The sequence below is a fragment of the Sinocyclocheilus rhinocerous genome, unplaced genomic scaffold (assembly GCF_001515625.1).
Source record: "Sinocyclocheilus rhinocerous isolate Xijiao unplaced genomic scaffold, SAMN03320098_v1.1 scaffold469, whole genome shotgun sequence".
NCBI lineage: Eukaryota > Metazoa > Chordata > Actinopteri > Cypriniformes > Cyprinidae > Sinocyclocheilus > Sinocyclocheilus rhinocerous.
Window position 1 is genome coordinate 349538 of NW_015636034.1, and position 25212 is coordinate 374749.

Genomic DNA, 25212 nt, shown 5'->3' on the forward strand with positions numbered 1-25212 from the left:
TCAAGCTTAACAGTACATCTTTGCACTTTAGTCGGTACACATGGTATCTAAATGGTACATATTAGCACTTTACAGTCGACAGTCGTTGCCTAATGGTTAGAGAGACAGGCACGTAACCCAAAGGTCACAGGTTCGAGTCTCAGTACCGGCAGGAATTGTAGGTGGGGGGAGTGAATGTACAGCGCTCTCTTCCACTTTCAATACCACGACTGAGGTGAGACCCTTGAGCAAGGCACCGAACCCGCAGCAAAAATGGCTGTGTTCACAGTGTGTGTGTGTGTGTTCACTACTCACTGCTGTGTGTGTGCGCTTGGATGGGTTAAATGCAGAGCACAAATTCCGAGTATGGGACACAATACTTGGCTACACAATCATGTCACTTTCACTTTCAAAAGTAACACCTATAGTTTTCAGGTGATCGGGATTTGTGCCAAAAAATTAGAAGATAATTAAGTCAGCACAATATCAGGCATGCTTTCTAGAATACGCTTTTGTGTCATTACAGAATTGTCAATGTATGCAGAGATAAACAACAAACATCAGACAAACTCACATTTTTCAGGAGGGGTTATTGTAATCATCTGAGCTGTGAACTCTTCATCGAAATATCTGGTATCTGTCTCTGACGACACCTGAGGCTTGAAGGGAGGCATCAGCTGAGGAAGGAAGAGATGGGGATGAAAAAAAACAGCACCTGTTTGTGCAGATCTGACACTGCATATAGTATGGCGAGCTGGAGGGCTCGATCTAACATCTCTGAACCGCACCTCCTCTGCCAACCATTGTGCTATTTGTGAAGGCTGTTCAACTGACAGTGACCTATTAGTGCACTGAGACACAGAACCTCTGTCTCAACATGTAAGTATTTTGGTTGTGTGCACTTTTAATTAAAATTTTACTGTTTTTTCCTCAGTAAACACAAAGAAATGAATAGCACATTAAAAAAAAAAAAGTTTAAAATGATGAAAAATCATGTCTGAATTTTCTATAATGGCATCAGTGACTTAAAAACTTGCTTTTCCATGATATTGCATCCATGTAGATATAAAAAAAATAATACTGAGAGCACCTTTATGTGTAGTGGTGAAAGCATGACAGCATAAATTCTCAATTACCTTTTTATCATAGACATCCTGCCAGTCAATTCCAGCAAAGAAACTATGTCGCATAATTTCCTTAGCATCATCCGGACCTCCACCAAGTCTTGACAGGAAAACAAAAGGAAGCCACATGTATTTAGTCAGAAGACAACTTATGAACTTACACTAGTTAGTTCCTATCTAAATAAGTGCTGTAACTGAAGTGAAATACAGAAAGACCAGTTGAAATGCATAAAGAATATAGATCAATATTGTTATGACTGTTACTGGGTTAGACCAGCCGTGCAGTTTGTACCTCTTATTGGGATCTTTGATGAGCAGGCCTGACAGAAGGGACTTGGCATCAGCAGAGAGGGTCCTGGGGAACTTGATGTCCTCCATTAGGATGAGCTCAAAGAGCTTCTCATGGTCCTGATTGTAGAAAGGTAGTCGGCCACACATCATCTCATACATGACCACACCAAGACCCCACCAGTCCACCGCACGGCCGTAATCATTGTCCTCAAGCACCTGAGAACAAACACACATTTGAAAACATTCCTGCATGAAAGCATTCATGACCAACCCAAGAAATATCAAAACAGGTACAAGCGCAGGTACACAGGTGGACCCAAAAATGTATCTGGACAATTTGTACAGAAATAAAAAATCTCATTATTAAATGTTAAATATGTTAACCTGTTAATCATTATTTGACAAACACTCAAAAACTTCAAAAATATGGACGTCTCAGCACCAGTGTTGTGCAAGATTAAGAACTGAAGAATTGACTCAATTTCAGTTCATGAGAGTGAATTTGAATTGAATTGGACACACCCCACAGGAAGCTGAATTGGAATTTTGACGACGGAAAGAGGTATTTATTGACTTGCAATTTTACTACATTTAATCCACCCATCTATCCATCCAAGCCATCTATCTATCCATACATATATCCATCCATCCATCCACCAATCTACCCATCCGACTGTCTTTCTATCCCTTCATAAGGCCTATAAACTTTCAAAAAGCTTTCTCCCCAAAACTTCAAACAAAGTTTGCCTTGACAAATGCCTCTTTTCTAGTTAAAAATAGTTCCTTTAATTAAAAAAGAAAGAAAAAAGAATCCTGTTTGCTACCTCACATCAAATTCAGGAATTGAATTGTAGTTTAAAAGGCATTCTCAATTAAATTCTGAATGATGCAGAAGAAGAGCTAGGTAAACATATTTCAAAATAAGTTGCTCATGTGTAACTTAACACTGAATCAATTTCATCTCCATAAGAGTCATCACAGCTAAGAGTTCCTAAATGAATGGCAGTCAGGAACATCAGTGCTAATATATGAATATCAGTAGCTGATAATGGCAGCACTTCACACACTCTTACTGTAGAGCTTCTCATCACCAAACCCATGTCAGCGTGAGCCAGCTCCGTCTCTCCTGCCCATCAGTGCTAGACTGATAAAAGCGTCTAAACATTCATTCTGCACCGGTGTATCAGGTCAAAGATCCAGCTCAGGATATATTTGGAACCTGGAAGCACAATCCTAAAAGCCTGATAACGTTGGATCAAAGCTATGCTTTTGGGCAAGCGTCCCGGGCCCCAATTACTGAGGATGCTACACACCTTACCGGTGGCTCTTAAAGACTAGGTGGCGGAAACAAGGCGGCTGGAGTTAGTGTGCAATGTAGAGGAGCTCTTCAGAGAGGAGAGTCGTGATTAATATGTCTGACTAATGACAAGGCTGGCTGGCACAGAGCCAGTTAAGCATATGCTCAGAGTGGTGTTATAATGATGTCTCCTCTCTGATCTTTAAAAACAGGCAGACCTGCATAAGTCAACCGCAGCATTCATTACTCTGTCTGATTAGGGAGCACAATGTGAACGTCCATGTGTGAACACAGTGCTAACAACCTCCATACAGTGAGATGGGTGTATATGACTACTCCACGTAGAAATGTCAGAGAAAATCTGAATGGTACATTGTGTGCTTTGAACTACACTAACGTTCAGAAGTTTGGGATCTGTATTTTATATTTTTACTTCTCAAGGACACATTAAATTAATTAAAAGAGACGCTATGAGGACATTTATAAAGTTACAAAAGATATCTATTTCAAATACATGCTGTTTTTTTAAACATTAAATTTATCAAAGAATCCTGAAAAAAATTTATCAGTTTCCACAAAAATATTATGTAGCATCAACACTGATAATAATAAAAAAAAGTACCAAATCAGCATCTTAGAATGATTTCTGAATGATCATGTAACACTGAAGACTGGAGTAACAGCTGCTAAAAATTCTGCTTTGCTATCACTAGAATAAATTACATTTTAAAATATATTAAAATAGAAAACAGTTCTTTTAAATTGTAATATTATTCTACAATATTAATATTTTTACTGTATTTTTATCAAATAAATGCAACTTTGATGAGCATAAGAGACTTATGAAAGACTTAAAAAAACCGTACCAATCCCAAATTTTAAACGAGAGTGTATGTTATTTGAATGAATAAATAAATGTCATATCAAATGTGCTGAATGGTACATTTTGCATTTTTGATTTGAACTATATTACTTCACGGAATTATTATTTATTGTTTTTATAACTAATAATTAATTATTTACACAACATGGTTATCTTTTATCATATTTCCATGGCAGCTGCTTCATACAGTGAAGTTCACATGCATTAAGTGCCATCCAAAATGAACAGCTAAACATTATTGTTTCTTAAAAAGAAACCGAATGCATCTTTTGCAGATGTTCATGTGCATTACAGTGATTTTACCACAGCTAAGGGTGCTTTAATAAGTGTGAGTGAAAGTGTACTCAATATACTTGGACAGAATGTGTGTGTTTATGCATGTCTAAATCCAGGACTGGACAGAACTGTGTGTTCTGGAAGCAAACAGGAGCGTAAGCGAGGACGAGGACACCGTTCATGTGTGTGCGTGGCATGTATGGGCGGATTGTGCTGTTTGTCCTGGGAGTGTATGTGAGCAGCTCGGCTGCAGGCAGGGATGCGATTAATGCACACAGAGCCAGTTGGGGTCTCCCTGTTCCAGAGCCACAGGCGAGGAGGAGCGGCCGCAGGGGAGGAACAGGCCCCTGCTCGGACAGCCATGTGGCAGGGCTGCTGCTCCCAGGACTGGGCCCTTGGCAAGGCTGGCCAGGGAGGGATGGGACAGAGAGCCTGTGGCTCCACCAGCCCAGTTCCCCAGCAGGGCAGTGGAACAGACAGCCTCCATGAGCTTATCCCACTTTGGCCGGGCTACACGAGGACGCTTGTGCACATGCACATAAATAGGGGTGTGCAAAGTGCATACAAATATATGCGTGCATACTGTAAACACGCACGGATCGCCATATGCACGCTTACCTGCTGCTAAGCACCTGTACGCATCCTTCAAGAAGATGAACGCTAGCCACACCTGCATGCTGACAAACGCATGTCCTGTAGGCTCATTTACAAAAAGCTAATGTGCTCTGAATCACACCTGGAAGCTAGCGATAATGTGTTTTATTGGTAGCAAACATGCTGTAGAAATGCTGCAATTACAAAATGCTAAAGATGTGGCAGATGAGAACTCAATGACAGATGACATACAGCTTGTGAAAGCGAACTGTTATTAGAGAAGTATTTCTGTAAATGTATCTTCATTCATTCTCATTAGCACTTAAAACATTTGGTGAGGGCCAAATTTAAGCGAAACTATTCCAATTTCACTTCTGTAACCCTAAAAGTAATTTTTTTTCCCTCTAAATATCTTTCACACTCTCTCTCTCTCTTTCTTCTATTTCTCTCTCTCTCTAATCCCCCCCTACTTTGCATCTCCAGGACTTGGCTCAGGCTGTGCTCTGTTATTTTTACACCAGTACGGCAGTATAGATTTCCAGGTTTCCCAGCCACCTTCTTCCAACCTTCCCCATCTGCCACCATCTGCCTCTGTTTAGCATGTACTTTTTTGTGCAATCACATACTCTTGTGAAAAATAACCAACACTCAAATCATCTCCTGGCACAGCGGCCAGGCTGAGCAAAACAAAATGTTGCGCCAAATTGTCTTCCGTACTTTTTCGAGTGGAATCTATATCCCCCCTTCACTCCCGCTGCCGCCCCCTGCCTGCTCCCCCCTCCTGTCTATAAATATGGATTTAGTCACTGCAATCTGGGCACCATGCACACCTCTGGTTGGACAGAAGGTTGAACAGCAAACTACTGTTCAAAGAAAATAAAAGTGATAATTACTTTTGCTATTTAAAAGACATGATCTGTGCTCTGGTTTAACAGGCTGCATTTATATTACTGATATAAATATCTAACATTTACAACACTTTCTATGAAGCCTATACATATAATGGATAACAATGGTATTAATATATTCATATAGGATTAATTCAATACATACACTGACAAACATTTGGGGTCACAAGGAGGAAAGAAATTAATACATTTATTCAGCAAGGATGCATTAAATTGATCAAAACTGACAGTAATATTTATAATGTTAAAAAAGATTATATATTCTATTGTAATATATATATATAGAGAGAGAGAGAGAGAGAGATTAGAAAAGAAAATTTTATCTATTTTAATATTTCCACAAAAATAGTTAAGCAATAGGAAACCATGATACATTTTTTATATCATGATACATACATACACACACATACATATAAAATGTATCATGGTTTCCACAAAAATATTCAACAGCATAAAAATACATTTTATATCAAAATATAACCAGTTATTTAAAAGTGCCGTAATATTTCACAATATTACTGCTTTTGTCTCTATTTTTTGATCAAATAAATGCAGCCTTGGTGAGCATAAGAGATGTATTTATATGTATTCATAATATTTTATTTACAGCATTTTTATAATTTGATTATTTATTTGTAATACATTTTATAACCAGTTCAATCTTTTAAATAATCGTAACCAGACTATTATGACAAGTACAGTATTGCATTATATTAAACAGTGATTCCAATTATTTGTAATCATGGTTTGATACAATTATTTTTAAGAACATACACCAGATTGTATTACATGTGTCAGTGTGAATGCATTAGGAACATTTGAATAATGTATTTTATAGAGGCTTCCCAGAAATTAGAAGCTTCTAGATGTTGAAGAGTTCACTGATGTACAGTTCAGTGTACTGAAGGAAGCTCCTGATCATTACTGTATCTTTAACCAAACAAGCTGTGCAAGACTCATCTTAATTCAGTATCACTGTAGTTTAAGAGCTTGATTATTATTATTATTGCAGTGTGTGTTTTTTGCTCTAAATCACATAGAAAGCAAGAGGTTAAACATGTATTGTGAAATATTACTTAAAACTTGCATGCAAGGCACTCCATGTAATGACAGCTGTAACTAAATGTGTTAATAGGACCATTTAATCATTCAAGCCATAACTAGACTCTCATGATATGATCTGAAATCATAAATTTGTCATTTAAAAACCGATGGGCATGTTCATGGTCTCCTGCATATGCTCCATTGATTACCTCTGACAGATTTTGGGATAGTTGCAGGTTTTGTTAATGATCAGGGGTTTCTTTACCTCTGGTGCCAGATACTCTGGCGTCCCACAGAAGGTCTTCATGGTAGCAGCATCAGTGATTCCTTCCTTGCAGAGGCCAAAGTCTGTAATTTTGATGTGACCATCTTTATCAAGCATCAAGTTCTCCAGCTGGGCAGAAAAGAAAAGAGTGTGGATTATTGACTTTTCGAAACAACAAACACAGTTTCACAGGTCACAGTTCTTTTTGAATCTGCTTCAAATTAGCACTTTGAATTGATTGGATTTAAGTCATTTATAGAATGCTTGAATTACTATGTGACAGACATAAAGTGTTTTTCCTTTATCGTTAAAGCATCTTAATGCAACGAACATATACTGTATGGCTTTTACACATGTTGAAGTCATGATTAATAACTTAAAATCCAAAAAATATGCTACTAACTTGTGTTAGTACTTGTACCTAAAGTGTACTAGTATTTTTAATTCATGATGTTAATAATGTCTTTAAATAGTGTCTAAAAAAACGTAGACAACTACATGGTATAATATATTTATTCACTGGAAGTGGAAAGAAACTTCAAGCCACATTAATTTAACCTTTTAATTTTAATGGCTAAGCTGTTTGTCCAAGTTTCTTGGCACTTCCACAACTGGCTTGGTCCAAGGCTGCGAGCAAAACACTGTGTCATCATCCACAGCCGCCAGAGTTCCTTGTTTCCAAAAACCAAAGAAAAAAGCCCCAAACTCTAGAGCTTTTAATTACATTTTCCGCATCCCATGACATACACTTAGATAAAGGCATCGCGACAAAACAAAACCTCCTCTCTAAATATATGAATTCTTTCCCCTTTTTCTGTTTACCTTGAGATCCCGGTACACAATCTTGGCAGAGTGCAGGTAGTCGAGGGCGGAAACGATCTCGGCGCCGTAGAAGCGCGTGCGGTCCTCGGAGAACACCCGTTCTCTCGACAAATGGAAAAACAGCTGCAGGGTAAACAGCAGGGACAGGATTGCAATAATTACTGATTTATTGGAGGAAATTAACACAACACAAACTGCCTCACATCGCCATATTGAGATGATAGATGGCGAGGCCCTCGGAGGACGCCCAGCGAACCCAGACAGCAGCTGGCACATCATCCCCGGCTTTCCAGAGACAGGCCGCCGCGGCCTGTTAAATCAGCATTTTAATCAATACACCAATCTTGTTAAAGGCAGCGCTGCGTGCTCATGGGCTAACGCTCCATTAAAGTGGCAGGAGTGCCCCGTCCCCGGCAATCATCTCCGCTGTGTCTTTTATGTAGTGCCCCGCGCTTCCTCTCTCCTCCCAAGTCAGATGTCAAGGGTTTCTGTCAACTGTCTGGCCCTCGGCTCCACTTGAACCCGGCTTATAGAAATTACCCAGAAGCCCGACGAGGAGAGTCTGTCTATTAATTGCTGTGGGATGTTTGAATATGGCTGTCCGGGGAGAGCTAACGGCTCCGCTGATCAGCCGGAGGAGGGGGTGAGTAGGACCGGGGTGGCCGAGGACAGGTGTGCCTTCATCAGAGCACTGGCAGCTGTGAATGTGGCGAGGCTGAAAGGGGAGAGACTGATGGGCTCTGCACAGCATGTGGAGGTTAGGGGCTCTGGCTGGACCAGGCAGGGGGAGCAGGTGACATTGCAGGCTGAGGGAATGAGAGCGAGATTGCCGCCTCTCTGATTAAACAGCACCGTTGGTGGTGGAATTTCATTTATCAAAACTTGAGCCCCTCAAGATGGAATCCTGCGCTCTGCCATATCAACAGAGTGATGCTGTCAAACTTCTACCAAGTGCATCCTGGACGACTACAAGTATTCAACTGAACTTACAACACTAAACTTTTCAAACTGCTACTAGTTATGGCAGTTTGACTGACATTTGTTAAACAATATTCACATTTTTCTTCAAGCAATTGGTTGTTTAATATCTGTCTGCTGATAAATGGCACAATTTGGTAAGCACTATTACAATCAACAACAAACTGTGTTCACAGGTAAAAACTTTATCCCTTGTTTGCATAATTCCTCAACTTTTTATGTCACAGCCATTCATTTTCAAGTGAATTTTAAGTTACACGCAGTCCACTACAATTACAATTACAAAACTGGCATTAGACTAACCAGGACTTGTCACAAGGACATTATATATTGTAGCTCTTTTGTTGCTTTGATTGCTTCTATTGCCCTCATTTGTAAGTCGCTTTGACTAAAAGCATCTGCTAAATTAATAAATGTAAATGCTAATAGCAATAATAAAATAATACATTTTAACCATGTAGATAACAAAACAACTTTGCATAAAATAATTAAATAAATATAAAATAATAATATTTGTTGTTATTGTTTAAATAGTCATTTTACAACGTTTTTTACATTTAGGTTGCAAAACAAATGTGCATAAAATAATAATAACAATGCATGTTAACCATTTAGATCGCAAAACAATAATTTAAAGTAATGCATAAAATATCGTAATAAATAAAAATATACATGTTGCTATTGATTTAATATAAATTTTGTTTTTATCCATTTAGGTTGCAAAACAAATGTGCATAAAACAATACATTTCTAATCATTTAGATGCATAAAATGGTGTAAGAAATAGTAATAATAAGAGTAATTATTATTGTTGTTGTTGCTGTTATTAGATATTCATTTTGTGTTATATCCATTTAGGTAGCAAAGCAAATCAGCATAAAACAATAACAACAATTATTATTATTTAAAAGCATACTTAAAAACATTGGTTCCGCATATAAACTTTTAGACACTAAAATATAGTTATCGGCTGTTAATAATATTGGATGATCATTTTGCTACTTGTTAAATTTTTCAAAGGACAAGAGAAAGTCTCTTTGAACTGTAAATGCATCACAAGATATGATCTTGCACTTAACTTTTCCCTGATAACAGATTAACATTTTTAGCTCAGCACAGCCTCACAGTGAGTATTTAGATATTAGTGACAGCATTACTACAGAAATAGACTGTCTGCCAACACAGACGAAAAGACAGACACACAAAAGACAAATGCAGACACACACGTACCTCTCCTCCATTGACATACTCCATCACGAAGCATAGGCGGTCTTTTGTTTGGAACGAGTACTTCAAAGACTGAAACAGCAGGTGGATACACCATTAGAGGAAAAACAAAAGCAAAAAAACCTAAAACAAACGCAAAGTAAGAGACGCTCATCAAAATGTATGTGGTGAGAGAAACGTTTGTCTCGAGAGAAAATGAAAGGAGCGTTTGCTCTTTCTCGCAGGCCTTGATGCTAACTTTGAGGGAAGGTGAAGTTTACGAGGGAACACCAGATTGACTGACAGTGGTAAATTGTTTTGCTAAACCTGCTGTGTATGTTGCGTGGCATACAACAGCATCTGGAGTGTCAGAAAATTACCTCTCACTGGCGACTTCTCAACAGATGCACAGCTACATTTAGGCCGCTAATTTATTACAGTTTATTCTCTACATTATAATGAAGCTCCAGGGAAAAGCCAATCATATATACAAAAGCACTGGGAAGTGTTAAGGTCTCTGTAAATCCACTCTGAGTGATAGTTCATTATAAAAATGTGCACTCACGGTTAAAAAAGGATGTCTCGTGTTTTTTAGTACTCTGCTTTCTGTAAGCGTGTGGGCCACTTCGTCCTACGGGAAGAAAGAGAAGGTGGATCATGAATTGTGTTTTCTCAAGATAAAGCAGGTTTGCTTACAGTACATGTGCACAGTGGATTTAATGAGAATTGTATTACAAAGCTTCTCAAAAAAGCATGGGATTAAAATTACACTTTTATAACTGCGTTAAAATGTCGTTGCCTACAACTTTGAGATCTGAACCCAGATAAATAACAAACAGAATGAAAAAAATAGTGCTGTCAAACGATTAATCACGATTAATCGCACCCAAAATAAGTTTTTGTTTACATAATATATGTATGCGTACTGTGTATATTTATTATGTATATATAAATACACACACATACAGTATATATTTTGAAAATATTTACATGTATATATTTATATTTGTATATATATTTAATATATAAACATAACATATTTTTCTTAAATATATATATGCATGTGTTTGTTTTTACAAAATACAAAAACTTTTATTTGGGATGCAATTAATCGCGATTAATCGTTTGACAGCACTAGAAAAAAATCAAAACATAATTCAAATTTATTCACTAAATATTCCTCATTATTCTTACCTTGGCTATAATAACCTCTTTCTTTAAAATTTTCATTGCATAATATTTCCCGCTGGCCTTCTCCCGTACGAGAATGACTTTTCCAAAAGTGCCTTTTCCCAATAATTTTAAGTAGTCAAAGTCATTCATTGTCTGCAAAAAAAAAGAAAAAGCAATAAATTGTCAGACTTACTGAAATGCAATGCATATAATTGGGGTCTACATTTCTATTTTGTTAATGTAACTCAATCAGAATACGTTCACATCTCGCATATCTGCTGCGGGGATGTAATCCTGCTGCTTAGAGACTTCACTGCCACCAACACACTGACATGTTTGTACATTAGCTTGTTGCTTAAAAATGATGAAACTCCCAGAAATACACAGCCTTAAAAGACATTATCGAGAGAGAGCTTCCTAATTTTGTGCAATTGAGTCGTAAGGTCTGTTTCATATATCCTGAATCTGCAGCTGTAGGCGTGCACTGAGCTTTCACACTGACAGCGCTTCTGCTGCTGCTCGAGAAAGAAAATTGGAGTGATTTCTGGGTTACTACACTGAGTATTTCTTGAATAAACTAGAAAATGCTTATTTGGGAGTGTGCCAGAATAAAACTTGATTATCATGAGATCCAGTTTACATGAGGAGGGGCTCAAATTTAGAACCCAAACTACAAAGAGCAGCTACAAATGGCTTAAATCATCTGGAATCGAACAATGCCTGAGAGTTTGTTTCGCAACTTTATATTGCTTCTATAGCAAAAAAAAAATCATGTTGATAAACATGTTTATTGTGCATTTACATTGTCTTTGCTGCTTGGTTCATAATGTGATGTTGGGTTCAGCATCCACACTCTACTAGCAGGCACAGAAATAAATGAATAGTTCACCCAACAATGAAAATCTGCAGAAAATGTACTGAAAAGTCACTGGTAGAAGCTAAAGTTAAATCGCCCTGATGGATGTGTTCATTAAAAACACACAGTTTAATTGATGGATTGGTGTCAAGTTGATTACTTGTGGATTATTGTGATGCTTTTATCAGCTGTTTGGACTCTCATTCTGACGGCACCCATTCACTGCAGAGGATCCATCCAAGTGTCGTAATGCTACATTTCTCCAAATCAATAAGCAAACAAACTCTGCATCTTGGATGGCCCTGAGGATGAGTACATTTTTAGCCAGATGTCATTTCTAGGTGAACTATTTTCTTTTTAATAATCCTCTATAACTTTTTGCTGGTTTCTGTCATTCAGCTTCCCAATGTCCCAGGCTTATGATGTCCACAGCAAACATCAAAATCTGTATTCAAAGGCACCTTGCGTTTGTGATGGCTGATAGATGTGTCCATCTCCTCCTCTCCCATGTTGTCTATCTGTGAGGTGGGACTACACTGGATACGTTCCTCTTCCTGTCTTTGGAGTTTATCTGCCACCATCTGGATCGCCTCTGCCCACTCATCCCTTTGGAAACACACACAAAGCCCATGTTTCTAAAAAAGCCATTTATTAAAACAAAATAACACTGCTTAATACTTCAAGAACACATCTGAGAGACACTAAACGAACACATGGTTCAGTTATAAATGTAAACTGAAATGTGAATGTGACCTTTTTACTTTATTGAAGACATCAGGCCAGACCATCTGAGTAATTCACAAGGCCGTTCTCACTAGGTGACAGTATAATCTAACATGAGTGGGGAAGCCGCCCCTCTCTGAGAATAGTGTCTCCCTCCATTGAGTTTTCATTTGTCGTGCAGCACAACATCTGTTGTGTAGAATCAGTGGTGCATTCATGTTTTTGAGCATGTGTTAGTTTAATAATGATGGATTCATCTGAGCGAAGCTAGCAGTTTCTCACTGTTTCACAGAAGCAGACTGAACTAGACAGTAGGGCTATGTGGTACAGCACAGTACTGCAAGTTTACAGTGGTATATAATAATATCATAATTTAGCCAATTTTAGTACCCATCTTAAACAACGTGTCACTATTCAGCACATTTTGGAAGTTCACCATGCTGATTAAAAAAAACTTAGTTTAAGGTGGTTATCTGGTCTCCTAGCCTGCTCAGTCTAGCTATGTTAGTCTATTTTAATGGTTTAAAGAGGTTTTAGAGGAATTTTGTATGAAACACATACAGTATATACACACATACATCACTGTTCAAAAGTTGATCAGTAAGATTTTAAAGAAATAATCCTTATACTTATTAATACTTATAATAATACTTTTTATTCAGCAAGCATGCGTGACAAATATTTCTTGAGCAGCAAATCGGCATTTTAGAATGATTTCTGAAAGATCATGTGACATTGAAGACTGGAGTAATCTGTGCTGAATGTACTTGTGTTCATTTAAATGTTGTCTTGGTGAGCAAAATAAACTATTTTAAAAACATATAAAAATTTTACCAACCCAAAACTTTTGAACAGCAATGTATGCTACTAAGTGGAATAAATAAAGTCATAATGTGCTGAATGGTATTATTAATAACAAATCATATTTATGTTGCAACTGCTTCATACAGTAAAGATTGCATGCTTTAAGTGTCATCCAAAATGAACAGAATGTTTTAACAAAAACTACTTTAGATATTAATACTTAAATAATACATATTGTATATGTATTTTTCTTTACACGGACTTATTGCATCAATTGACAGCCAGAGTTTCATTTCCTCCATTGGCCAAGGTTGTTCAATTGTTGCATAAGGTACAGATTTAGTATTGATACAGACGTACTAGAGGCTGGTATCGTACCAAAGCAAAACATTTTGGTATTGATCCAACCCTACCAGGCAGAGTCTGAAAACATGCACTCTTGTGCACTGCCATTTGTTAGTGGAGAATCATCAAAAAGAATAAGAGATGGAAATATTTATTATCTCCAACATAATGTATGGATTTCTATTCTGGCTCTTTTTTACAATCCTGATGGTGGTGCATTTGAAATCCCAAGGCAAATTCAAGATCCACTGGGTTAAAACAGTAACATATACGAAGGGCCCTGCGCACCCTCTCAAGGTCGTGCGGATGAATGGGTGTGGAGTGGTTTGGTGTATAATGAGCGGTTTTTGCTAATGAGAGATAAAGGCTTTGAATACAGTCTGGCGTGATGCCAGCTGTCGCCACATCTCTCCTCCTCACATGTAGGCCTGCAGTTTCTGGGCCTCTGCCAGTACGCCGTGTCCCACTCCTGTTCAGAGCTGTGTGTGTGTGTGTGTGTGTGGTGTAAACAAAGTGCGCATTGGACTGCAATGCCCTGTGATAGATAGACAAGCAAGTTAGGAGTGCAAGGATAAACGGCTCAGTGTCTGTTCATATTTTTTGTGTGATCAGATGTTCTCTCGGTCTCTTTCAAACGCTGTTATAAGGTCTGCTTAACCATTATTCTGTGACCCCAAAAAGATACTGACAACAATAACAGGCAAATATTTCTCAGCTTCTTGGACAGGGGAGATTTAAAAAAATCCTAGTTTAATGGTATCAAAATCAATGAAAATTAAACAAGTTTGACCATTTTTGGAAAGAAAATTCTAAATCTACTAAAAGATGTTGTGTGTTTTTCTCCCACTTCAAATTGAGAAACAAAAAGCATATTTGTAAAAAGAAGCTATAAGAGGACTGGACTGCACACTGTCAATAAATTATCATCATCACTGATCATCATAAAAAAAATGTGATTCCTTTAAGGACTAATTGGTTATGAACAACTGGATTATTGAAAACTAATGCAAATTTGGTCCCACTTTGTATTAGGTGGCCTTAACTACTATGTACTTGCATCAAAAAATGGCGGTATGGGTAGGTTTAAGGGTGGCTTAAAGTGTAAGGGATGGGTCAACAGTGTAGTTATAAATTATCTACAGATGTAATTACATACAGGCATTTTTAAAATATGTTAAATGTAAAAACATGTATGTACACAATAAGTACATTGTATCAAATATTAATTGAAATGTAAGTACATACTGGTTAAGGCCACCTAATATAAAGTGGTACCACAAATTCTAAATAATATACAGATCAACTTACAGTAAGTGCACACTGGTCAAATTTTCTAATGATTCTGGTTCTTCTATACATGCAAACAATGATGTGTGATGTTTTTCTGTCTCTATGACAGCTACAAACAGTTCATTATCACTTACATTCTTATGGGACATGCTTTTTTGTCTATAGATTCTAACAGAACTGACATATAAAAGATGATCAGCTCATAATGTGAGCCAGTGTTTTGGTAAAACACCTTTAGGGTTGCCTTTTCTCTTACTAATTGGAAAATGGGTTTGCTAAAGGTGAGCATCACTATTTTTGTTGCTCATATGTAGGGTATATTTACAAAATCAAATCACGTAGTGATCACACATACAGTTTCATTTGGGACAAAGAAAATCACAGAGACTTCAAACTGAAGGAAGGACTTAAGACTAATTTAAGAGCCAGAATAACAGAGACTGTGCATGGATTATTTTAACTTGGGTCAGTAAACTATCACCCATTTACCCATATATTTAAGCTTCACTGCCTCTTCCGCAAACGCTTAACCACTCCACAGCCTTAATCTAGCTTTCTAATAAACCTGGCATTGTACACTGTGAATATTTCTGGATCTGTGATAGACTACTTAAAGCATCAGCTAAATGTATAAATGTAACCACTACATTATCAGCCAAGCAATTACTAAGGTAGGGGTATATCATATTTTCTACTATGGTCATTATTAATGCTTTAAATTAAAATGAGTAAGTAGCGTAGTAGAGTTAGTAGTAGCAGTTAATAGTTAGTAATGAAAATAATAGAGTTCTCATCCAAACAATACATTCTTTTTGTATGAAGTGGTGGCGAATCAACAGTTTTGTTTAGTTGTAGCAACTATATAATGTTAAAAATGGTTACCAATGGTACATTAATGTTGGAATGGACGTATAATGATTCTCTTAATAGTTGTGTTTTCTATATTAGAGACCATTCTCACCTCTCTTCTAGCGTGTCCACATGGAAGGTCCTCTCTATGACTGTAGTCCATTGTAGACATCTAATAATAAAAGTGTTCGGCTTTGGTCGTTCAGTTTTCATCAGCTGGCATTCTGGAATGACAGACCAAAGTAAATTGTAGCCACATTAAATTTCATCTGCACAATGGAAAAAAACAAACATACACACTATATAAATATACACGTCAATCATAGGCAGTAAAGAATAATATAAAGTAAACCCAGCCCACTTCCTAACTCTCCGGCTGCGAGTGTTTGCCATTGTCAGAATGTTTTATTTGATAAACAGAGGGGAGCAGCGAGTCCGATGTAAAACAAATGGCTATTAGCAGAGAGGAGGCAGCGGGTGAGAGAGTGCCACGGTGAGATGAACGAGCGAGAGGTACATTTGCTGGAATGTGGCGCAACATTTCATATACATCAGCCACTGCCCAGTCGGAGGGAAGTAATGCACATCTCGGATACTTTATGAAAGTAGCAGGGGACAGAGGTGATGTTCAGACTGGGCTCATCGCCGCTGTAGATTTTGGGGACAATGCCCAGACGACAGGTGAAACGCAACAGCAGCCTGGACTGCCAGTCCCATAATGAGGGCCCTAAGCTTGCCAATTTCAGCCACCTCTGAATGACGGCAGGGCCTAAATTTAGACAAGAAGGTTAATGACGACACCGCTAAGGTCACGAAGCCACGCACTGTACAGAACATCAACCTGGGCAGCAGGGGAAGATCGAGTCCCACGCTGAGTGCAGAAAAACAAGGTCACAGCAGCCAGAATGTGACACCTCAGGAGGAGAGGAGGCAGAGGTGACAGTATTGTTTGCTTTGCCACATTAGATCACAGATGACGAGCATTGCTTCAAGCAAGAGACGCTAAGGAAAGCTAGCATGCCAATTAAACAGCCCAGAAGCTGCGACTTCCACTGCTCGCAAACATGCAACATCATCTCTTAAAGGTTTCTCAAGTCCAAAATAAGGTTGAGAGGGTGCCAATGCACAAAAACATCAGGAGACAAAACATGGCAATCAGCTGTGTAAATGTTAGCGAGGACTGGCTTTGAAGAAAAAGGCTGGAGGGTTAAAAAACAAAGAGTTTCCAAATCTTAAAAAAAAAAAGTAGCTTAAATGTATCAAGTACTTAGAAATCTACTCTTTGTATTCAAGTTGGTTTTCAAAAACTTTCATACCTTTTTAACCAAAAGTTTTTGAATTTTTAGCAGCCATTACCCCTGTCTTCAGTATCACATGATCCTTCAGAAATCACTTTTTTTTACGCCCCTATGAATTCCATTTTATTTATTCCCCACAAATGCAGTTAAACTGTATCAAAAAGCATTTACTTATACAATTTAAAAGCAATTCATTAAAAGTTTAACAAAAATTACATTTTTACTTTTTTTCTGTTTCATTTTTACCAAATTCAGTTTTCTCATTTTAATTTGTATGGGTTCCATTTTAATGGTTTAATTAAATTTTAATAATAAAATAAATCTCTAATTAATCGACTTTATAAAATCAACTTACTTTATTATAATTTTATTTATTTATTGGCTTTTTTATTTATTTGTTTGTTTGTTTGTTTACACTAATAAGGCCCTATGATTTTATTTCTTTCAGAAATACTGTGTTGTGTATTTAAATTTTTCCATAAATGAAGGCATAAAACATTAATTTACCTTTTAAGGTTTTAAATTAAAATTAAACAAGCTCTTCCATTTTTTGGCAAACAAAGTGCTGCACAACAGAGGTTTACAGTTAAAATTAATACATGGTTTTTTAAAAATAATAATTAATATATATTTTTTAAAATAATAATAGTAGTAAGTAGTAGTACTATTATTACAGTGAGTAATATATTTATAATATATAAAATTTCTTCAAGTAAAACCGAACTTTTATGTTTATGGGTTGCTGTGAAAACCATAACCAGAAAAAGTTTCTGTTAAAAAAATAATAAAATAAAATAATTCATTAATAATAAATGTTCGGTTTATTAAAACGTTATAAATTAATGTTTTCTGATATGACGATAGTTTTTCTCAAATGAAATGGTAAAATGCTCATGAAGTGACTCTCAGAGCAGCTCTGGAGATGGTGTTCATGTGTTCATGTACTCATATAGTGAGACGGCTGAAAATACCGTGAACGTCACGCCCGTTTGTGTAGTGAACGAAACCGTGTGTCTGTGCTATTCATTCACACAGAAAAATGCATGATTCATATTTAAATAGCCTTTTTGTAGTTTAATATTCACAGACACTAGTCCATACCACCATTTGATTTAAGTGTGCTGACCTTCTTTTGATTTATTCATCCGAAATTTGACAAATTCTGTGACATTCCGCGTTATGCAGTAAATTCCATTTTTAGGACTGGATTCCACAATTTCGTCTGCGTTTTCCGCATCAAGGATATTCATAGAGTCCTACTAATATGCTGATTTGCTGCTTAAGAAATTATTCAGGATTTGTTGATGAATAGAAAGTTCAAAAAACAGAATTTATTGAAAATATACATCTTTATATTCATATATATATGTATCTGTCAAAATTTCCTGTGTCAAAAAACTTATATAAGGCAGCGTTTCCATCTTTGCTGGTGGAAGCTCTAAACAGAACAAATTGGTGGATCTCACCGAGCAAAGCGATTTGTCATATGCTGCAATCATTGTTAAAAAAGACAAATTGGTCAATATGGACTGTGGTGTACTAGGAAGCAGATGCAGGGCTGGTCAGGCTGTGTACAGGACTCTGTGAGAGCGGTCCGGAGGAAGGCAGTCTGGTGGCAGCTCGTTGCACAGGGGGTGAGAGCGATGCCATTTCAGAGAGTGCATTAGGCTATCAGGCTCCCAGCACCACCTGGCATCCCAGCTTTCTGCAACAGATGTGGCAATCCTCTCCCACTGCCAAGCGGCCCAGGCCGGATGTATGGCCACCCCTCGCTCCTCCAGCCTTTAGATTAAAACCTGGCTGGGCCTTTTGACGGATGGAGGGATGGGGAGCCGCTTGCAGCACGTGTCCAGAAACCAGCGCTGAAAGCCACACGCTTGAGCTTGATTTGTGTTCCAGAGGAAATAAGTCACTGCTTTCCATGATTTTATTCCATTAAAACATAAATTTTATTCCCCAAAAATCATTTAAAAACAAGGTGAAACAGAACTGTGAAAGACTGCAAAGCATTACGGCTAAATCATTAACATCTTTGCACATCTGGATATATCACAACATTAGAAAAGAGTGGTTGAAGTTTATTTTCAGTGATCCTTGATCATTTCAGATTTGCCTTAAAAGCTTGAGTGGCACATTTCTGTACTTGTTTTGTGAGCCTTTTATAAATGTACCTCATAAAGGTCATTTTACATGTTTGTCATTTAAAAGTACATTACAGCCTGTTTTATTCTAATGGTTTGAGAGAAATTTAAATTATAGAGAAATTATACAAAAGACCATTCAAAACCACATTGTGCTGATGTGTGCTAGCAATTTTTTGCTGTCAAATTAGTATATGAACATAATTTTGGATTTAATACAGATCAGTGAACCCACTCTTGGGTTAATTCAAGGAGACTGAGCTCTCTGTTGCCTCACAAGAGAAAAAAGAATGTACAAAATGTTATTTGTCTTGCTTTGAAGGCATCACTTACTTGCAACAGAGAAGTTATTGAGAGGGTAGGGAAGATCTGCATCCTGTGGCTTCTCCTTGTATCCGATAAAGGACCCATCGGTTTTTAGCAGGAAGTAACGAGGTCTCCAATTCTTAATATATTCACCTGAGGGAAAAAAAATCATTTAAATGACAAATAACAAAACACATGACCTCAAACGGCTTAAGCGAATACATGTACACTAAAAACTCACACAAACTTCACACTTTCTTTTCTTTTACAACTGAGGGAAAACACATTTTCATTAAAAACCCACATTGTTTCGGGTAGTGACAAACTGCATGAATTAATATCACAAGATTAATATCCCAAACACACAGAATGAACACGATTAGATGGTGCTTATCCATTGAATTGACTTCATTTTGACTTTGCAAATGACTAAACACAGGATTAAAATGTTAACATGTTTACCACTGCTAGTCCAGCTGTCAGCTACAGCATCATCTGCCTAAATCCGAGGGCAGGTGTTAGAACAACTCAAACCAGGGCCGGTGGCACCAGGTCAGCTTACAGTGAAACGCGTGCGGAAACGCACCACGGATGGGGTCACAGAATCCTCACAGGGGGCAGCACAGACACCTTTAACCTTTCTATGCTAAAGCCGCAAAAAACAACATCTGCTGAGCAGCTGGTCACGCCATATTATCATGCAAAACTTCTGGTGCAACAGCCTGTGCTATCTAATAATAAACAGCAGGATTACAAGGGTGTCAGCATCACCACGCAGGGGGCAAAGCCGCACGCACACACAGTCCAATAACAGGCTCCAAGAGTGATAATGCACACAACATCTGCCTGCTGAGTGATGCATGCTGGATGCTGAAACCAAACACACTTGTTCATTTGCAATTTCGTACAGTGAACAATGAAAAGTTTGATTTTCAGTTGCTTGTCAGTCTGTTGCTTGTCAATCACACCATGTGGTAAACACAAGGAAAAAAAGGAAATTTCATAGCATATACTATAGTCAGAGCTGGGTAGTAACTGATTACATGTAATCTGGATTAAGTAATCAGATTCCAAAAATCAAGCACTTGTAATTAGATTAAATTACATTTTAAAATACGTGGAAATCGGACTACAGTTACTTTTGTATTGATTGCATGATTACATATCCACACAGTAGCAATAAATTATTCATAATTTATTGATTCTCCATAATTCCTCGTTTCCATCTTTTAAATGTTCTTTTCTAAAATAGCCTACACCTTATATACACTCAGAAAGTCTTCCAGTTTTGCTGACATTCACACAAAAACCAGTCATTAGTCAGGTGGCTATAATTACACAGAAATTTGAGAGGCCATACAGCATTTGACCACTGGATTTACAAAAAAGTGTTTTCTCAACATTTAAACATTGCATCAACTACTGATGAACACATTCATTTTTCATTCACTGCTATATTACAAGACTTCTGAAGCCATACAATAACTGTGCGAGAGAAAAAAAAAAAGATTTTATTAAAAAGAAAAAAATGCTAATTAAAAAAATCTTTTAAAAGTTTATAAAAATAAACTCGGGGATATCAAAACAGAAAACACAAACGCATCCTATTTTTGTCATTGTTTAAGCCATCGCACTACGCAATCTAACCTCAGGACTCAACTGTTTAAATCTGTTCTTGCTGATCCTATTTATTAAGATAGACAATCTGGTATTCGTTCAAGCGCAGACGCAGGAGAATCCACAGACATGTCGTTTCTGATTCTGAACTCCTGGTAATTAGCCACGATCTTCTCTAAGTGACACATGAGCCTCGTGACAGCTCTGATCACTTTTTTCAGCAGAAGAGAAAATAAACAACATGTTCTATTTGTAACATCCACTTAAAGCATAATGACACCAGCTTCTCCTAATTAACACATCAGAGAAAAACACCTGCTCATGTTAATTTGAGGAGACGGAGGTCTTCGCCGGTATGCCTCAATGAGGAAGAGGAATCGCTGGGTAGGAGGGAACAGCTGAATAGAGGCAACCGCCTTCCAATCACAAGGTACAAAAAAAGAAGGGAAAAGGGAAGAAGGATAAAAGTGGGCTGTGAGTCGACACATAGATACATTTATGCATGATTGCTATGACGACCGTTGATCACTGACCAAGGTATTTTCTCTACAGATAAAACTTTAGTAAAAGAGCTTGTTGATTTTTCAAAGACAGCATTCAGCTTAATTTCCATGACTTATAAAGAACTGGCCAGGCATGTTGTGGTGCTCAAATGGCAAACATAGGCTCGAATCCAGCCTGCAACATGTCATTATTCAATTACCCCTCTCATCAGTCTCTAATTTTCTCTTTCTGACACTAAAAACTGACAAAAGCCAAAATAATAATATAAAATTAATAACATAAAATTCAAATAATAATAACAATGTAATACAGGGTTTCCCTATTTTGTCCCCTTGGACGTAAAAGTGGGGGAAGTCGTGGCCTAATGGTTAGAGAGTCGGACTCGTAACCCAAACAACCCTATACGGACACCTTGGCAATTGAATCGCCATTGGCTAGTAAATTTTTTTGTTTACTCGCCAGACTGAAATACTATACTATACTATACATATATATATACAGTGGGTACGGAAAGTATTCAGACCCCCTTAAATTTTTCACTCTTTGTTATATTGCAGCCATTTGCTAAAATCATAATATATTTTCTGGAAGTAATCCCTGAGATTTTAAGTTAATATTTTCTTCTCAAAAATGTTCATGGTTCTCTGATGTTGGTTAAAGTTCACAGGACATGCAGGTAAATAGATAAAATATTGCATATTTTTAGATTAAAAAAAAGTATTATAATAACTTTTTTTATTTTTAAATTATTTATATATTAGTATTATTATACTTATACACCAACTTATACTAACTTTAAAAATAAAATATATAAATATATTACTGTTGTAAATTGCAGTTGTCCTATAAAATAAAAAATAAAAAGCTAATTATAATTATTTTACTTTATATTGCAGGTTACAATGCTAATATTTATGTTAAATTTCATATAGATTCAAACCATCAAGCTTTTATTGTGGTGGAATACTGGTGAATGCTGTAAACTTCTAGCTACATAAATATAATATAATATAATATAATATAATATAATATAATACATGCTTGTCGCTTTTGTCTTCTCTAAAGTGAGCACAAGCTGTCACACACAACATTATTCTTGTTATTGGTGGATCAGTTATGGGCAAGCGCAAAGCAAAGAGTTTAATCAACGATCTGATCCTGGATCAACCATGGTGTCTTGTTAACCATCGTAGAGTACAATCACTGTACCGCTGACAGAGCCAGGGGTTGAACAGAAGGGGCTGCATGACTAAAAGCAAATGTCGCTCGAGCCCAGCCAGTGCTGTTTCATCAAACCATTTTTACTGGCTTCTCAATCATGAAATTTGTTTCTTTAGATCCAAAACAGTAGGCGGACAGTTGGTCTGGCAGGCGCCGGTGATGCTTCAACCATCAAGTTTCCAGAGCATTTGGTCAAACTAAACAGTCCTATTGGTTAGCATTATTACCAAGCACCAGGGTCGTGAACACCTTTCGATGCGAAATACAGATTAGCGACTGATCAATACCGTCGATTCTTCAACGATTATGCCTAAGAAACTGCACAGCAATACAAATTCTCTGACTAACAAGCTTGCAGGTAATACCTGAGCGATCGCCAGGCAAAAATGCAACAGGACATCCAAAGTCCCTGCCGCCCCATTCCAATTAAGTTTCGAGATCCAAACAGCTTCCATTGAACAATTAAAATATCATACCAGGTGCCATTCAATTACAAGCCCAGATTAATTGTTCATTTGTCTGTGGTCTGTGACAGCCTGATGGCTGTGGGACGGAGAATTGGACGGGCCGCTTTCGAGACAGACGCGATCCTGAGCAAACTTCCCCCCAAAACATCCCAGCCACTCCTGAGACTTCCCGAAGGCTCACTGCCTCTGCCACGCTCGTTCTGACGTGATGGAGCTTCAGCAGGACAGGAGGAAAAACCAAGCCCACGGAACACAAAAAAACAAGGCCATTTGTTAATCAGCCCAAACAAGGATTTAATTTAATGCTTTGGCGGGAACTGCTCTACTTTGCAGATGGCTTAAAGATGGGCATGTGATGGGTGCCCTGGGACCAGCGGGCTGTCGCGTTCCAGCACACGCCGGGCACTCCAAGCGGCACCAGCTCGCCTGGGCACGAGCGCCCACAGCCGCTACAACGCAGCCTGGGCACCGGCACGTGGTCCGAGACGTGGGCAGCATTAGGTGGTGCGGTACGGATGGAGAATGCGCGGGAGGGAGAGCTGGCCGCTTGTGGAGATTGGTGTGTTTTGTTCAGCATGTACCGCAGCAGCTTGCCGAAGGAGAGCGGCTGGAGTCACTTTGTCAGTTTGGCAGAGACGGACGCAGCATGGACACACTCACACTCTGACTCATTCGCACACGCGCTCGCAGCAAACAGTTGCTCGGAGAAACTATTGTCAGAAGTATTGCTTCTTGTTTGACCCATGGTCTAGTGGTTAGTACTGCAGCACGTTTATGCTGCAGATGTTCATTCAGTAACCGCTATGATGACTTCGGTGAGTAATTCGGTTGACTGATGACTCAACTACGGCTACTCTTTTAAAGAAAGAAATATACTTTTTGCACTCAGTAGATTCATTTGTCCACTAACAATTTCCAACAGTAGACATACACATCACAGAAGAATTCAGTCATTTTTCTAAAAGGTCATAAACATTTCCATCAACTTTCAAATGATGTATTGTGTTGGACAGTAAAAATATAAAACTTAATTTACCTTGATTTTTTTTTCTCTTTTTTCTTAACACATCTCACATATTAAGCATGGTCTTTGTTTCCTTGATAACCAAGTACACTGAATTTTTATTTGTTGGTTGTAGCAGAATGTCACAATTTGCATTAAAAATGTATCATTTTTACAGAATAAATTTTAAAATGGTGGATGATTAATTCACAAGAATTACATAGTTTTAAAAATGTAAAACGATAATAGTAAATATTAAAATTATAAAATATTTCAAGAACATAATTAAAATATATAATAAATATCACCAGTTTTAAAAATATTTTAAAAAATTATAAATATAAAAAAGAATTATATGATATTTTATAATGGAATTAATTACATAAACATATAATAAATATTGAGCACATGTACTTACTTTAGTAATAACAGTAAAATATGCATAATTAGAAGAAACAAACCCTAAACCAAACCATAACCCTATAGTAAGTAATGTTAATTAACATTGCTCAGTATCATTTGTGTAATTTACACTGTAATAATTAAGCAATTAAAAATGGGAACCCAACTGTATACACAAAAACATATCAAAAACAACAGATACAGCTTTACAGCTGTAAAGTGACCTTCATGGAATAAAAAAAGATTTCAACAGTTTTTCTTTGTAATAAAAGCATATTCTGAGACATATTCCCACAGCTGAACAGCAATTTTCTGTGCAAAACCAAGAGTAAAATGCACCTAAACCGGCCTCAGCTCCAGTCTGTGGGCGAGACAGAACAGTAATGACCAGAGTAAAGTGAGAGACTTTTACAGAGACCAATCTGGACAATGTCAGTGACTTTCAAATGACTCAGCCGTTCCTTTATGTAACTGTACTTGGTCGAACGTGACCAACACCAGGACAGACTCAGACATGCTAATCAGCTCCACTGGAAGGCGATGCAG

The 25212-nt window shown here is 37.5% G+C and overlaps 1 protein-coding gene across 4 annotated transcripts in view; it reads right to left on the minus strand.

Annotated features, from left to right (window-relative positions):
• Positions 1-25212, minus strand: part of akt3a (v-akt murine thymoma viral oncogene homolog 3a) — a 114045-nt gene that overhangs the window by 26463 nt on the left and 62370 nt on the right. For 3 of the 4 annotated variants that reach the window (XM_016562101.1, XM_016562100.1, XM_016562103.1), the window contains 8 exons: positions 19480-19605; positions 15820-15931; positions 12158-12302; positions 10862-10993; positions 10233-10298; positions 9692-9760; positions 7484-7606; positions 6662-6790 (listed from right to left, as the gene is read on the minus strand). In XM_016562101.1, coding sequence (XP_016417587.1) covers positions 6662-6790; positions 7484-7606; positions 9692-9760; positions 10233-10298; positions 10862-10993; positions 12158-12302; positions 15820-15931; positions 19480-19605 — 902 coding nt within the window. Of the gene's footprint in view, positions 1-524; positions 657-1115; positions 1204-1395; positions 1611-6661; positions 6791-7483; positions 7607-9691; positions 9761-10232; positions 10299-10861; positions 10994-12157; positions 12303-15819; positions 15932-19479; positions 19606-25212 lie in introns of those variants that run through there. The other variant, XM_016562102.1, reaches the window with a different exon arrangement.